The sequence below is a fragment of the Sparus aurata genome, chromosome 6 (genome assembly GCF_900880675.1).
Source record: "Sparus aurata chromosome 6, fSpaAur1.1, whole genome shotgun sequence".
NCBI classification, from domain to species: Eukaryota; Metazoa; Chordata; class Actinopteri; order Spariformes; family Sparidae; genus Sparus; species Sparus aurata.
Genome location: NC_044192.1, coordinates 1,554,968 through 1,570,750, shown reverse-complemented (window position 1 = coordinate 1,570,750; position 15,783 = coordinate 1,554,968). Strand labels below are relative to the sequence as shown.

The 15,783-nt window shown below is 43.4% G+C and overlaps 1 protein-coding gene across 4 annotated transcripts in view; it reads right to left on the bottom strand.

Annotated features, from left to right (window-relative positions):
* Positions 1 to 15,783, bottom strand: part of pcbp4 (poly(rC) binding protein 4) — a 488,978-nt gene that overhangs the window by 36,070 nt on the left and 437,125 nt on the right. For all 4 annotated transcript variants that reach the window (XM_030418806.1, XM_030418807.1, XM_030418805.1 and 1 more), the window contains 2 exons: positions 13,484 to 13,516; positions 4,569 to 4,685 (listed from right to left, as the gene is read on the bottom strand). In XM_030418806.1, coding sequence (XP_030274666.1) covers positions 4,569 to 4,685; positions 13,484 to 13,516 — 150 coding nt within the window. The remainder of the gene's footprint in view (positions 1 to 4,568; positions 4,686 to 13,483; positions 13,517 to 15,783) is intronic.

The following is a 15,783-nucleotide window of genomic DNA, read 5'->3' as shown; positions in this document are numbered from 1 at the left end:
CCAAAAAAACTCCCGAACTCAAACTCTGCTTCATGGATTTCCGTTTATAAACCTCCTGAAGCTCCGCGGTGACTCAAAGCTGTATGAAAAACACTTCCTGTGGTTTAAATCAGTCGGAGCTGAGTCTCCATCACGAGGCCGGACACCAGCGCTCTGCTCCACCTCCACCCGTCTCCACCCCTCCACTCCACTCTGCTCCTCCGTCTCCTCAAACTGCTCTACTTTATTGTCCATTAGCCTGAAAAGGCTTCTCTCATCCTCGCTCATTTTTAATTGCGTCTCCTCTTTTCCCCTCCAGCAGCTCCTCCCCTCCTCCTCCCTCATTACGAACCATCTCCCCCCTTTGGCAGCTTAAATCCCCCTTTTTTTTCTCTCTGTATCGCTGAATCTCCCTCTTTCTTCAACACTCTCTCTCTCTCACTCAGGTAATAAATAGCAGGCCTGAATCACCTGTTCCTGATGCAATTGGTTCTATCAATTAGGCCGAGTCGGACTCGTGGCCTCGCTGCTGCGTCTCAAACGTAAACAGCAGCCCTGTGCTCGTCTGGGCTGCCAGTCAGAGCGACGTGCTGTGAATCCGTGACCCGCCTCCCTCTGCGGGAACATATTTATTTATATCATCACATCATGACGGATCCCTCTGTCTTGTTTTTTGTGTGTCTTTCGTCACAGTAATTGACAGCCGGCCTCGTCACACACATGCACAAACAGCTTCGTGCTGCCAGCTGAGAGCGAAGATCCGGGAAACGTTTTGTAAAATCTGATATTTTTTATATTCTGGTTATGACGATTTTAAACATACATGTTTTCTGCAGGAGGTTGATGTTTGTGTTTTATGCCGTCTGATGCCGGTGTGAGGCGGTCCTGCGTGTATGAGCGACTGCAGAAAGATGTTTGAGGGTTTATTTCCAACACTGCCGGCTGCTCGGCTCCCCGGTGTGTTTCTTTGGATAAATAAAACCAGATTTTCCATCTATATTTGCTCCGCGGTGGAGAGATTCGAAGCCATAAACAAGATGTGAAATGACTACAAGTTGTGATGACTCTCTCTCTCCCTCTCCGTCCTCGGTTCTTTCCCGTCTGTCTCTCATTAGACATTTTCTTTAATCCTCTGCGCTGATCTTTTTAACGCAAGTATGTCGATGTTTTAAGTTTCTCTTGTCTGGATTTCCTGCTGCATTTTGTTTCATCTTTCCTTTCTTCTCTCTCTCTTATCTGACAGCAATTATCCTCAAGTTTTCTCTGCATTCGCTCAACAATATCTCTGTGTTCGCCTTCAGTACTACGACCCGGCACCAGCTGACTGGACCGTGTGTTTGTTCTGCAGCTGGACTCTGTGTTTACATCACTGATGCTCGGTGTCATCACCACCGTCTTGTTGCTGTAAATAAATGTTTTACGTTCCTTTAGCATCAAACTCTCATCTTGTTATGTGCTGATCATGACAGAAGAATCATCTTGAGCCTTTAAGTCGATCACTAACTGTGTCGTTAAAGGGATATTCTGGTGTAAGTTTAATCCATGGTCTAAATCACCGTGAAACTGTGTTAGACTCCCTCTGGAGAGATCAAGTTAGCAGACCGCTAATTTACGGAGTTTTATCAACCTCAGAAACGACCGCACGACAACAATACACTGCAGTTAATGGATCCAAATATAAACCGCCACCAAAAAGCCACAAATAATGCTCAGAACAGCACCAAACTTCAGCAACAGTACAAATAGGGTCTCAGCACATAGTCCGGGGCATCTAACCTCCGCTAGCTTAGCTGGATTTCTATTGTGAAGCTAAAAACAGATTTCAACTCTCCTCCATCAGCTTCCGGGTCGGGGAAGTCCCGAAGCGACGATTACCGAGTGCGGTTAGAAATGCTCAATTCCGTTCTTTTCCCTGTCCGCTCTCGATAATAACTGTTATAAACTGGCAGGTAAGACACATATGAACTTTGATTGCTTTTCCATGGAGTCATAATCATACATTTTCATCCATGAGCCGCGGAACTCTACTGCACTCGGTAATCGACTCGTCGGGACTTCCCGTCAACAGGAAGCTGCTGCAGAAGAGTGGTAAATTTAGTCAGCTTTTCAGTAGAAATCCAGCTAAGCTAGCGGAGGTTAGATGCCCCGGACTATGTGCTGAGACCCTATTTGTACTGTTGCTGAAGTTTGGTGCTGTTCTGAGCATTATTTGTGGCTTTTTGGTGGAGGTTTATATTTGGATCCATTTACTGCAGTGTATTGTTGTCGTGCGGTCGTTTCTGAGGTTGATAAAACTCCGTAAATTAGCGGTCTGCTAACTTGATCTCTCAAGAGGGAGTCTAACACAGTTTCACGGTGATTTAGACCATGGATTAAACTTACACCGGAATATCCCTTTAATATCAGTTCTATCTCGTTGGGCCTCGATGCTGTGAGAAATTTCTAATCACTTCTTTAAATCTGATATTTGCGAGCAGATGGTGGACTGACAGGTGAGGTGCGTGTCGATGGCTGCCTCCTCTCACTCTGCTCTGTGTTGTACTGACGAACACCTTTATAGTTCCTATGATTGATGCCACTCTCTCTCTCTCTTCTCATTACACTCCCTGTTTAATCCTCTGAACACACTTTTCCTCCTTCTTTCTTATAATCTCATTAACTTTATGCAGCTTCTTCCTGCTCATCTCTGCATCTCCACCTGTGTTCTCACTCTCCCGACTTTTCTTTAAACCCGTCTCTTCATCTTATTTCCCTTCATCTCTCACATTCCTCATTTCACATATATATTTTTATAATCCTTCAGCAGCCCGTCTACCACTCTCTAAATCTCCATCCACACTCTCCTCCTCCTCCTCCTCCTCCTCTCATCTTACTTCCATCTCGTTTGCTTCTATTAGGATCACTTCGATTTAAATACCAGCTGCTCGGATTTAATTTCTCAGCACGCGACTTGTTCTTAAACGTCAGCGAGACACTTCAATCCTCCACAGCCAAAACCACTCTGGTGTAATTCGGCCCACATGGAGCCACACTAATGCTCTTTAAGTTAATCATCAAATTTAATTTTGATTTTCCTTCCAATTTGGCTTTAACCCAGTTACTGGACCTATCACAGATATATTTTGAACCATGTTAAACACATTTCTTTGAGCTACAGACGGAGATGTTTAATATCTTTTGAAACTTTTGGATCTTTATGAGAAATTACACATGAAGTTATGTGTGTTTGAAGAATATCTGGCTGCACAGAATGAGTTTGAATGAACTGGCTAATCAGGACGCTGCTTTTTAAAAGTGAAGCCAGTGACGTGAATTCAAACTGACATCACACAGAAACCTGATACGATCATTATCGTTAGATTTGTTCACTTTAACACTTGTAATAGTTGAGAAATATTATTGTTTTCATTAAATATTAAAAAATAATCCGTAAAATCCATTGATGCGGCTGCAGATCCGGACCTTCCAGAGGAATAAACACCCGAGAGATTAATTTGTAATTTGTGGGATTAAAAAGTTGATTTCTCTTCACTCCTGTTGATCAGCCTGACTGCAGCAGTGATCCGGAGCGGACCTCCAGGTTCTGTTCTGTTCTGCTGACTGCTGACTGGAGCTGGAGGGGAAATGGACCTTACTTCATCAAAATAATGTTACAGAGAGGAGACAGGGAACCAGAACCAGAACCAGAGTCTCTGCTGAGTGCTGACTTCACTCAAGTTCAAGTTTCTTTATTAGTACCCAGAGGTGGAGTCCTCATACACACATATGGAAAAAGACACAATCACACATCATCCAACTTATAACAGTGGAAATAAAAAAATGGCAAATTAAGAAGTTCTCTAAAGTTCTTACAGGTCCAGATCATTGCAGTGAAATTGAACTAAACTACTCATCATAAAAAGACTCAGAGAAGAACTAAATTAAATAGATTGTTAGCTTACTGCTAATGTAGAGGAAAGCAATCTGACTGTTTGGGACGATCTGTTCATGTTCCTGAGCTTCTTTCTTTTATTTTATTCCGTGTTAGAAAGGTTTTATTCTTAATATGGTGAGTTTTTCATCGAGGGTCGAGGACAGAGGATGTCATTCTCTGTACGCATCGTAATCGTGACTTTGGGCTTTATAGAAATAAATGTATTTGATGTGATCCAAGAATACAGAAATAAGAAGCGATAACAGCTTCGATGTGTCCTGATCTCTGCTGAGGTTTCAGTGTTTCACTCTCAGTTTAATGGAATAATGGAGGGAAGGAAGAAGAAATGGAGACGGACTGATGGAGAGAGACGGCGTTCGTATCAAATCCCTCTGAGAGACACGTGTGTGTGTGCTTATATGTGTGTGTGTGTGTGTGTGTGTGTGTGTTTGAGTGCACGTCATGCTTGTATGAGTGTGTGTGTGAGGTCAGACAATCCCATTAGACATATAATAAAAGGCTCCCTGCCAGCGAGCAGCCGTGTTGTAGAGGAAGTAAAGGTTACGCACTTCAGTCAGAGCGGCTCGGGAACGCCACTGGGAGGTGTGTGTGTGTGTGTGTGTGTGAGTGTGTGTGTGTGTGTGTGTGTGTGTGTGTGTGTGTGTGTGGTATCTACCTCCTCCAGTTTGAACGTGATCATGGTGAAGGCTCTGAACACACAGTCCGTCTGCCCGGTGATGGTGATGATCCTCTCTGGACACGAACCCTCTGAGATGTTGATCCTCGCACTGCTCTGTGGGTCCAGACAGAGATGGAGGAGCAGGGGGGAGGAAGGGGAGGACAGGGAGGGGAGGGAGGGGAGGGAGGGGATTTTTTTTGTGGGGGGGAGTTAAGGAAAGGGATGAGGGGATTATGCAAGGGAGGGGATGTGAGGAAATCATCGGGGAAGGAAGGGAGGCAAGTGAGGAGCAGAGTGGAGGTGAGTTACGACGGGAGGGAGGGAGTATGGAGGTTAATGGAGAGAGGAGGGGGGGAGGGGAGGAACGGAGGAGAGAGAAAACACATTAGTGGGGGGGAGGGATATGTGGGCCAAGAAAGAGAAGAGGAGGAGAACCATTTTCCCCCACGCTGCTCCCTAAAGGAGATTCACCTGTGATGCAGGAGGAGAGAGGGATTACCAGGAGGCTGGAAGAGGGAGGACAGAGGAAGGAAGGAAGGAAGGAAGGAGGAGAGAGGAAGGAGGCAAGCAGATGAGAAGAGCAATGCAGTATATCAAGGTTTTTTAGGAAAGGAGGTTGACGGGGGAGGAAGAAGAGCAGAGGAGGAAATGGAAAGGTGGTGAGAATATTGGGGGAGATTAGGGAGAGAGAGATTAAGATGACGAGGAGGAGGATGGAGGAAGATGTGGTTCAAGCCCAGGAAATGGAGAGGAGAGGAGAGGAGAGGAGAGGAAAGAGAGTGGGTAGAGATTTATTAAAAAAGGAAGAGGAGGAGGAAGGGTAGGAGGAGAGGAGAGAGAGACAAGGCGGTGCAAATATTTGAGGAGAAATAAGAGGAGAAGGTGAAGATATAGAGAAGGTGCAGTAATAACCGTACGAGGATGGATGGAGAGGATGAGGGTGTCAGGAGAAAATTGAAGTGTGAGTTAGGAAGAGTTCAGATAAATAAGAATCAAAGCCCGCTGCTGGATTTGTGGGAACCGGGCTTATTCTCTCATTCCTCTTCAGAGAAAGAAAAACTGGCTTTCACCGTCCTCATAAAAACCATTTCCTTCTGCTATTATAAATAAGCATTTAAGTTCAAGACTAAATCAAATGTGACGTTTCATTTTGGACTGCGCTTATTAAACAAGTCTTCAGAAAATACATCTTCTAAAAGAAAAAGAAGTGAAGGCTGAAACATCCAACAAACAGCAAATAATCACCCGTCCTCAGCAGACGAACAGCGTGTAGGTCGACTCTGAAATCAGCTGATTATAAATAATACATGTTTGTTTTGAGGTGGTGAAGGAGGAAGTCAAACTGTGTGGCGACCAAAACTAAAGCTAAATATTTTTCATGGTAAGTCGGATCTTCTCCATCCATGATCGTGGCGACAGAAACAGTTATTATTTAGCTAAACTCTGATGTTTTCTTTATTTTATTATTATTATTGTTACTTTTATTTATTTACTTTTTATATTTGTTTATTTATTTTACTTTACTGATTACATTTGTAATGTGTTTTCCGTTGTCTGTTTGTTAACTGAAAGAAAAAGATAATAATAAAAAAAATAAAAATAAAAAAAATAAAAAACTCTGATGTTTCCTCAACCGAACCGGAGCGTCAGCAGAGTCGTGACGAGAGAGAAACGGATGAAACATTTATTTTGGACCGATCTGTGGGGTTTTTGCAGCAACCTGACAAACATTTATTCTGGATATTTGGATGCAAACAGCCTCGACTTTTCTTTGTTTCCGTACTTCTGCAGTCGAGTCGATTCAAGAAGTGAGAACTGTCCGATTCAAACGCAGCAGTCGGACCCAACTGAAGATTCTGATGTGCTTATTGAACGTTCTGTGCTGCGACGTGAACGTGTTTGATAAACTGAATGCACACATGCATTTCAGATTAAACAGACTTATAAACTTTATTATAACGTCTTAAAATAATTAATGTAACTTGTATGTAAGCGATGTGACGCAGGGGAAGTTACACTTGGGAACACTGATTGTTTCTTTGAGGACGTGTTGAAGTAACTTCCTCCTCTTTACTCTTCACAGGTATAAAAAGCTTTTACCATCATCTGACACGTTGTTCTGATCCAAATCATGAAGCCTCGTGTCATCGACATGATCGGAACGAGCTCATCAATACAGAGATCCAATATAAAGACAGAAAGACAGAAAGAAACGACTGTTTCTCTCAGCCTCACGTTTTCTTTTAAACCTCGGGTCGTCTTCTGAGATGGTGAAGTCAGAGCTGTGTGTGTGTGTGTGCGTGTGTGTGTGTGTGCGTGCGCGCGCGCGCGCGTGTGTGTGTGCGTGTGTGTGTGCGTGCGTGCGTGCGTGCGTGTGTGTGTGTATGTGTGTGTGTGTGTGTGTGTGTGTGTGAATCACTGTCTTGCAGCAATCAGCCTTGTCTGTTTTACTTACAGCTGATCTCTCCATCGCTGAACAACACACACACACACACACACACACACACACACACACACACACAGCAGGGTTAGATAGATGTGTGTGTGTGTGTGTGTGTGTGTGTGAGCAGCATCTAGTAATAAAAGAGTGATGTCATAGTTCTCTCGCCATTTATCATCTCAATAAAAATACATTAGCAGCGTCTCTCTCTGCCCTGCATCTATACATCTATACACTCTTCCTTCCTTCCTTCCTTCCTTCCTTCCTTCCTTCTTTCCTTCCTTCCCTCCCCCATCAGTTAATTAGTCTCTTCTCCTTCATGACTCTCCCCCTCCACCATTACCACCCTCCATTCATCTCTCACCTCCCTTTTATCTTTTCATCCAATCAGTCTCATTATCATGAATTTATCGATACGTCCCTCCTTCAACCACTCGTCTGTCTCATTGTCTTACAATCACTCCATCGATCATTCCCCATATCCCTCTGATCCTCCTACTTAACCCCTTTCCTCTCCATTACCCTCCCTCATTCCCTCCCTCCCTCCCTTCCTTCCTTTCCTTCATCCTTCTGTTTTGCTTCTGTAGCTGTGTTGGAGGTTTTCACGTTCAGTTTGGACCTTTGTGTTTCTGCTCCTCTGCTGACGGGCAGCAGATTGAAGATAACGAGGGGAGACAGGAACCATAACGAGGCTTTTATTGAGAAGAAGTTATAGGAAATTAAACGAGTGTGTGACTGAATTATTGGAGCAAGCGTCAAACCTTTAAGCAGGAAGTTGTGATGGAAAAGCAAAACCCTGCTGGGCCGAGTGGAACCGAGCAGAACCAGGCCGGCATGAAGTTATTAAATACATGTAGTGAGTATAAGAAAACAGCCCAGCACAGTTTTGGACAGAGCTGTCTTCAGGCTACATGCTAAGCTAAGCTGTATAACATGATAATAATAATGCCTATTATAGTTTGTTTCTAGACATTTTAGTTTACCTAATTAGTGATGCTAAAATGTGCTTTGAAGAGAAGCTGCAGGTTTTACATCATCGTTAGTTCATTTAGATTTAAACAACTGAGGCTGACACGGTGACACTTTGGATCCATCTTTCTAACTCACTCTGTTCGGCTCCTGTATGTGAGACTCTTTGTTGTTTTACTCCATCGTCTTCCTCCCCCTCCTCCATCCCTCCTCCTCCTCCTCCTCCTCCCCCCTGCAGCAGTGTGCTGTCTTGTTATTGCTGCGTGGGGCCGTTGTCTTCATTACTCTTCATTTGGAGCGGAGGAAGGATGGACGGCCATGTCAGTCAACTGGATTACTCTGCTCTGTTCTGCTTTATTAGGGAGCCATGCTGCCTGTGTGTGTGTGTGTGTGTGCATGTGTGTGCGTGTGTGTGTGTGTGTGTGTGTGTGTGTGTGTGTGTGTGTGTGTGTGTTAGTGAGTAGGTTTTTACATGCATTGTGTATAAAGTGTGTAAAACTGCTTTGAAGAGCAACAACCTGACATCAATGCTTTTATTGACCTGATAAAAAGTGTCGTATTGTATGCAGTGTCCTCCCTGTGTGTGTGTGTGTGTGTGTGTGTGTGTGTGTGCGTGTGTGTGTGTGTGTGACATTTGCTGATTCAGTACTGAAAGCCTCTTTAAAGTCCTGCATTGTGTGGAAAACACGCAGCCTTGAAATACTGAACTTCACTTTCAGTTCATTAGTGAAAGTGAAAACGATGGTATGTGTGTGTGTGTGTGTGTGTGTGTGTGTGTGTGTGTGTGTGTGTGTGTGTGTGTTTGATCTGCCAGTTTGCACTGAGTGAGGTAGCAGGTTGGGGAATAAAGAAGAGTAATGAAAGGAGGACGTAGCTTATGAATCCAGTGTTTCTGCGGTTTGTCCTTGAGAAGCAAACATCCATTTAAATATTCATGTTTGTGCTCTGAGAGTGAGGCCGTCACACAGAAACACTCGGGCGGAGACGATCTGTTTTCTTTTGGTCTTCTCTACTTTTGTCTCCTTCTCTTTATCTTCTCCTCCTGTTCGCTCCTCTGCCCTAAATCTCCCTGCAGAGCTGATAACCTCGCTGAGTTTGAGCTTCTTTAATAAGGTGATTATGTTATGAGGTTTTGAATGAGAGTTTGTTTTGAATTTTATCAGTTTAGTATTGAAGAAAGATCCTCAGTTGCTGCTTAATTAGGTGCATCTGCTCCTCAGCGCCTGGACGTGTTGTTACCACGAGGTTCAGCTGGTGTTCAGACTGAACGGCTGCACGGAGACAAATGTGATCCAAATATTATGAAGCCTGAATCGCAAGTATTTTAATCACACTCGGTCCTGACCGCATCACTGTCGTGCCTCAAATGAGGCTAAAGCTCATCGTCAGGTTTAATACTGTGATTATAAAACTGTTTCCACCAAAATAAAAGCTCTAATCAACAGTGGCGTGCACAGACTTTTTGAAGGGCAGGGGCGAAAAGAAGGGCACTTTAGCGGGCGTTTTGGCTCCCAAGAGGGCAGTTTATCATGTTTTAACCAGCCAAGGGGGCAGTTTAGTGTGTTTTGCCAACCAAGAGGGCACTTTGGCATTCTTTTTTGGCTTCCAAGAAGGCACTTTAGCACACGTTTTGGTTCCCAGGAGGGCACTTTAGTGCACATTTTTCAACAATTGGGCCACAAGGGGGTAAACATCACTGCTAATCAACATGTCTCCCTGTAAGTTAACATTGTGCTGGTGTTAATCTGATGCTCCTTCTTCTCCCTGTTTCTGGAGGATGCACCTCTACGATCCTTCGTGGCCTCACATATCCCAAGATTCTTTGCGCGCCCGTAAAAGAAAAAAGAAAAAGAGAAAATGGCGACATCGCGTGGCGTAGATCGTCACCTTTGCGGGCCTGGGCGGCAGAAATTGTGACGTAAGAGTAAAACATCTGGTGACACAACCAGGAAATGCTCCAAAGGCTAGACCGTCACATTTAACAACGGCTGACGAGGTTAACAAGGTCTCTCTGAAGGACTCGCCTTCAAAGACCACAAAGGCCGAGTCCTTCAGAGGATGCAGACTCTGAACTGAGACACAGCAGGTGTCTCGTCCTCGTTGAATCTCGGGATTTCCCAAACTGAATAACATATAAACACAAAACTGCTTATCAAGCTGACCCAGAGGAAACGAAAATTGTAAAAGAGATCTCAGTAGTGTCTCATTCATTTCTCCTAGACAACTATGAGATCTATGTGAGACCAAAGTGAGGCTGTGGCTGATTTCTCCTGTTTCTCAATTGTTTCTCCTGAGAAACAGGTGCAGAAAATCTGAACTTGGGCTCCCTGTAAGTTTCAAAGGAGATCTCATCAAGTTTCAGAATGTCTCCCCAGTGCTGGAAAGGAGCAAGGTTTAAGCGGTAAAGTCTCAAGTCTCACCTATTGCTCCTAAGGAATTTTAGGAGGAACAAATGAGAAATGTTTGAGACCAAAAAAGACGACAACCAGACTGAAATGAGAACTCTCATTGAGCTCCTTTACGGCTCCATAAAGGAGCAAGCTTTGAGCAGTAAAATTTTCCTCTGGGGAGTCCTGTTATAACTTAGACATCTAGAAATATACAATTGTGAGGTGTCGCATCTGCAAACTTCACATGTATTATTGAGCTGGTAGCTCCGTGTTCTCCGTCACAGCTGATGGAAGCATCGACCCAACATGTGTTAAATGTGACACTTTATATTGAACTTGTGTCACAAAATCAGATTGAAAATGAACATTTAATTAAAAGTCTTTTATCCAAATTATTTCAACTTGTCTTAACATGACGAACCAGATTTATTGAATCAAACATAAAAGATTAAATGTAAAAGCATCTAAATATGTTTCTTATATAACACTACACTGTATGATGTGACATGTTAAAGTATCACCGTACATTATTAGACGTCTTTTTCTTTGTCTTCTCGTCTCTGTTTTATTCTGGACGTCGACTGATAAACTCGGCTTGATTCACATTTTTTATTTTCCGTGGCGTTGCACAAGTTAACTCAGAATTCCCCTGACGGACGAACGGAAACGTAACTCCTGCTTCGCTCTCGCTGCCTCTTTTCTCTCTGCCTCTCTGGAGAGTTGATTCATGTGCAGTCATCCTCAAACTATCTCTCTGAGGACACGCGTCTCTAAAATAACTTCTCCCTGCAGAACGTGTTTGTGGGTTATTATTTAACATTTTTCCAGGCAAGCGGGGAAATAAACTGAGCACATTTAGGCTCATTAAAACACAGTGGAGCATTGTTTTCTTGTTGTAACACACCGGAAGGAGTTCTGTGGCCTATTTTGAGCCTCGCTTCATACTGTAGTTAATCTTTTCTCACATATTTGACTCCACTTCATCAGCGTGTTGCACACAGCGGCTTTTATTCTGCCGTCCTGTGCTGCAGGGACTCTGGAGGGCTTCTGCAACTTAACAATAAGGATTTGGTGACATAATACCTCGTGTTTGTGTCTCCAGTGTAATATATATATACGTTACGTACACACACATGAAAGTGATCTGTTCCTCCATCACAGCCTGACTTCCTGTCTTTGTGTTTGGACGGGGATTATCTTGGCTCTCCTCAGAGAAACGCCTCATCTCGGCTGTCTTTAAACCTATAGATCGGCCCCGCTGGTATTCACGTCAGGTGTTGCATACATTAATGCTGATGTGTGTTCTGTATTCAAAGAGATGAGCGCAGAAACATTTGAAGTTATAGATCCACATGTTTAAGTATTCATCGAGCTGCAGCAGGCGAGCTGATTGCAAATGTAGGAGTAACATGAAGAAACGAGCCGGCGCAGGTGAAGATCAGAACCAGCGTCCAGTTCTGCTCACTGAGGTGGATTTAATGTGAGTCTTTTGATGAAAATGTTTGTTAGTTTTATCAAATATTTCATTGCTGCTCTGTCGTCAACAAAAGCCCTCATCTGTTGAACATTGTAAAGCAGTCGCCATCTTTGTTGAGCACGGTTACCATGGTTACAGGTCTGTAGAAAGGATATTTGTTGAATCTGCCTGACGACACAGACGCCACTCACAGAGCTCGGTGAGCTAGCTGGGCAAAAACGAACAGTAACGAAGCTCTTCTATTCGATTTCTCTTCCCTCAGCGATCAGCTCTCAGTCGACACTGTTCGCTGCTGGTTCACCTGATTTTAACTGGATTTACTTTATCGTGGTGGAATCCACCTGTCGTCATGATTCAGCTGGAATTCAGTTGTTTTGTCATTAAATTTCTTTTGTTGGCGTGACTCGACTTCAGTGGTTCACACATCGACAGAATAAATGTACGATTCTGCAAAATCTAACTCGTATTTCTTTAGGTCTTTATGTTGTCACAGCGCTGTGTTCAAGTTCTGGTTTGGGTTGAGAACAAAACCCACTCGGTTTGAGTTAGAAAAACAACTTTCAACTTAAAATACGACTGGACGTGTCACAAATTCTTGTCAGAAGTATCCGGGTGTGTTGCCACAAACGCAGATGGACATTGACGAATGATGAAACACAGTCTTACACTGGTGCAACTCCATCATCATCATCATCATCATCATCATCCCTCCAACTCCTGCTATAACAGCGAGATCATAAACATGTAATGTGAACATGACAGAACACGTGATGAAGACGTGAACGTATCAGCGGTTTGCAGAGACGTACATACAACATTTCATCCTGGTGAAGCCTAAAGAACGTTTCCTGACGTGTTTGTGGCGACTGAAACAGGTGTAAAGTCAAAATATGATTTCCTTATTAGACTATACGCAGTGGTTTCACGTTTGAACCTGAAGAAATCTAAAGTTTAAACGTGTCTGTGGTTTTACAGGAACGTGTTGCTGATGCTGCCGAACATTCATTCATCCTGGCTTCTTTCTTCTGACAGCAAAACAAGGGAGAAACGTTTACATCTCATCTGTTGCTCTCCATCATACATTATCTTCACTTTAATAAAATGTCAGCCTGCTCCCGGCTGTTTCTGTCGCTGCTTCTTGTCAGATTATTCAGCGGGATTGTAAATGAATATAGTCAATAAATCGTAAAAAGTCAACGCAACCATCACGAGTGTCTTTGTCTTCATCACGAGCCTCCGTCACATCGTCTCTCTCTCTTTATTTGCATTTCCGTCTCCTCGATATGATGGAAACATCACAGCAGGAGGGCAGAAATACAAAACACACCTTCAGATATCGAACATCTAAAAATAAGTGGATCTAAATTCAGCGAGACGTCTCTGAAGTCTCTGATAACGTGCAGCATAATTACAGAATATACTATCTTTCTGGGAACAGTCGATTTTCCTGCTGCTTTCATGTGTAATAATTAAAACGGGGCTCATGCGTGCCGTTTCTCACAGTTTGTACAGTACTGCACTGCTTTCTGATTATATTGTAATTACCAGCACGTGTGAGCTGCATTCAAAGAGTCATCACAGTTTAATAGGAGCTCAGAGAGGACGGCAGAGACTCTGCAGGCTGACGGAGTCTTACCTCTTCTCGTATTCTCTTCACTGTTTCTCCTTTCTGTGGACAGAAACACAAAGATGTGGTTAATGCTGGATGACACTGAACTCAACACGGTTTCATTAAAGTCACTAAAACATACAATATAGATTTAACACCAGAGCGGCTACACGGAGAAGAAAACAACAACCAGCCGGATTAGAAGCTTTGAGAATTAAACTTTACGTTGTTCTTAATCATGTGAAGCAGTTTGAAATGAAGAACTAATAAAACGGATCAGTCGACGGTATAAGAAGCTGAGTTCAGTGACGACACCGTTAATCCTTCTCACACAGCGCAGGGACGGTTTTCATTTAACATTTCTCCTGATATTTACGCAGAAGTGGGACGTGATAAAATACGAGTACTTAGTCAATGTACATGTTTCATGTATTTGTACTTTACTCTGAGTATCTGTGTGACTTCTCCTCTCTACATGTGAACTTTCTCCTCCTCACAGCTTCAGAACAGCCTCGTTACTTTAGTTTGATGCATCTGAGGTGAATTCTGGATTCTGGTTATTTCCCAGCATCAGCAGACTGATGTGGACCAATCAGAGCACATCACGCCCGGCAGACGCAGCGAGACGAGACAAAGACGTAAAAGCCGTAAGAAGGCGTAAACAGACAGAGAGGGAGACTGGAATGTGGAGAAAAGGCGTGTTAGTGTCTCGTATCTGCAGAGAGTTTCTGATTTTCTCTCTTTGTTGCTGCTCGGGACGCTTTACCAACCCAACATGTGTCTATTTGACGTCCTGGGAATGACACTCAACAATCAACTGTCTTTGTGGTGCGTTCAGGAACAGCTGGGACAAATCCTACTGATTCTACCTTTAACTTTAATAGTCTTTGAATTCTATTAATATGACGTGAGCTTCAGTTAGCTTTGACCACAAATGTCCTTCAGAGGGAGACTTTTTACTCTGATACTCTGAGTACATGTCAGAGCCTGTAATCTATTACTTTACTGGAGTAAACAGGTTGAATCAGTACTGTCTGTCTGTCTGTCCTGGGAGGGATCGTCCTGTTCATCTTTGTTACTGTTTGAGGTGTTTGTTGGGAACTTTTTCCTGATCTGAGTCGAGGTTCAGAGGACAGACGACCACAGTTCAGTTCACTTTGTGATGTATATTAAATTATATTTAGCAACAGAACTGCACATTGTGTCTCTCTTTTTCCCAGATTGAGAAGTAATTTCTTCCTGTCAGTCAAACTTTTGATTTCGGGGTTTGTTTTATTTCCGTCTCTGAAACAAATTATATGGTTCTTTCCAGGAAACTTCTCAGAAGATAATTTGAAATTTAACCCTTTAAATAAAGGATCCAGAATCATTTCAGATTTTTGACAGTTTGTGTGTTTTCTCTGGGGAGAAACTGAGCCGATATTGTTGGAGAAGCGAGCGTCGGCTGCAGGAGCGTCTGCAGAACTGCAGGTGAGGAAAATGAATCAACAGCCAGCAGGATGCCCGGGAGCAGCCGGAGCCTCTGATTGGCTGCTTACAGGTATCCGAGTGTGATGCATGACTTTAAAAGTGTTCCTGTGGTGCATAAACATTAAAAACATCTTACAGTATGAGTCTTATATGTTTGTTATATTTAACTTGGACTGAGTGGAGGTTTAATATTATCTCATTTTGACACCTGCCTCCGTCACACGAGCCTGTTTAAGCCCGATAGGAGCATCAGTTCTGCTCCGCCGCCTCGCAGCCTCCTTTAATACCAGAAGAAACCCTGGAGAGCAGCTCCTGCGGTGCGACGCCACACTGACACGACCCGACGACAAGCCTAACACAGTGATGTCATTTTTCACGCCATCTTTAAGTCGGAGACTGTAAGCTAACGGGCCACACAGTGGAAACGACGAGGACGCTGAAGGAAATCAGCAGCGATCACGGGTTAGTGCGTGTGCCGCGGTCATTATCACACTTCGCTCGGCTGTGATATATTTGGAAAAAAATCCTATGGGGGTTTATTTAACACGTCCACAGTTAAATTGACTCGCATCCCTGGAGAGCAGCTTCGCTTTCAGGAAGAAGAGACTGTAATGACACGGCCTGACTGGAAATTTTACACATTATTAATGCGCATTTCACGCCAACTTTCTATCGTCGTAGTAGGATTATATTTAACGTTATCTTGAGCGGCATGCCAATTTTAGAAAAACCAGTCTGAAGATTGGGAGAGGATTTTTAAATAGTTCACAGACTGGGAGGATTTTCTCTGTTTACTAATGCTGCAGAATATGATTATTTTAATTAATGGCTGTTACAAACAGGCAGTAATTTGATCT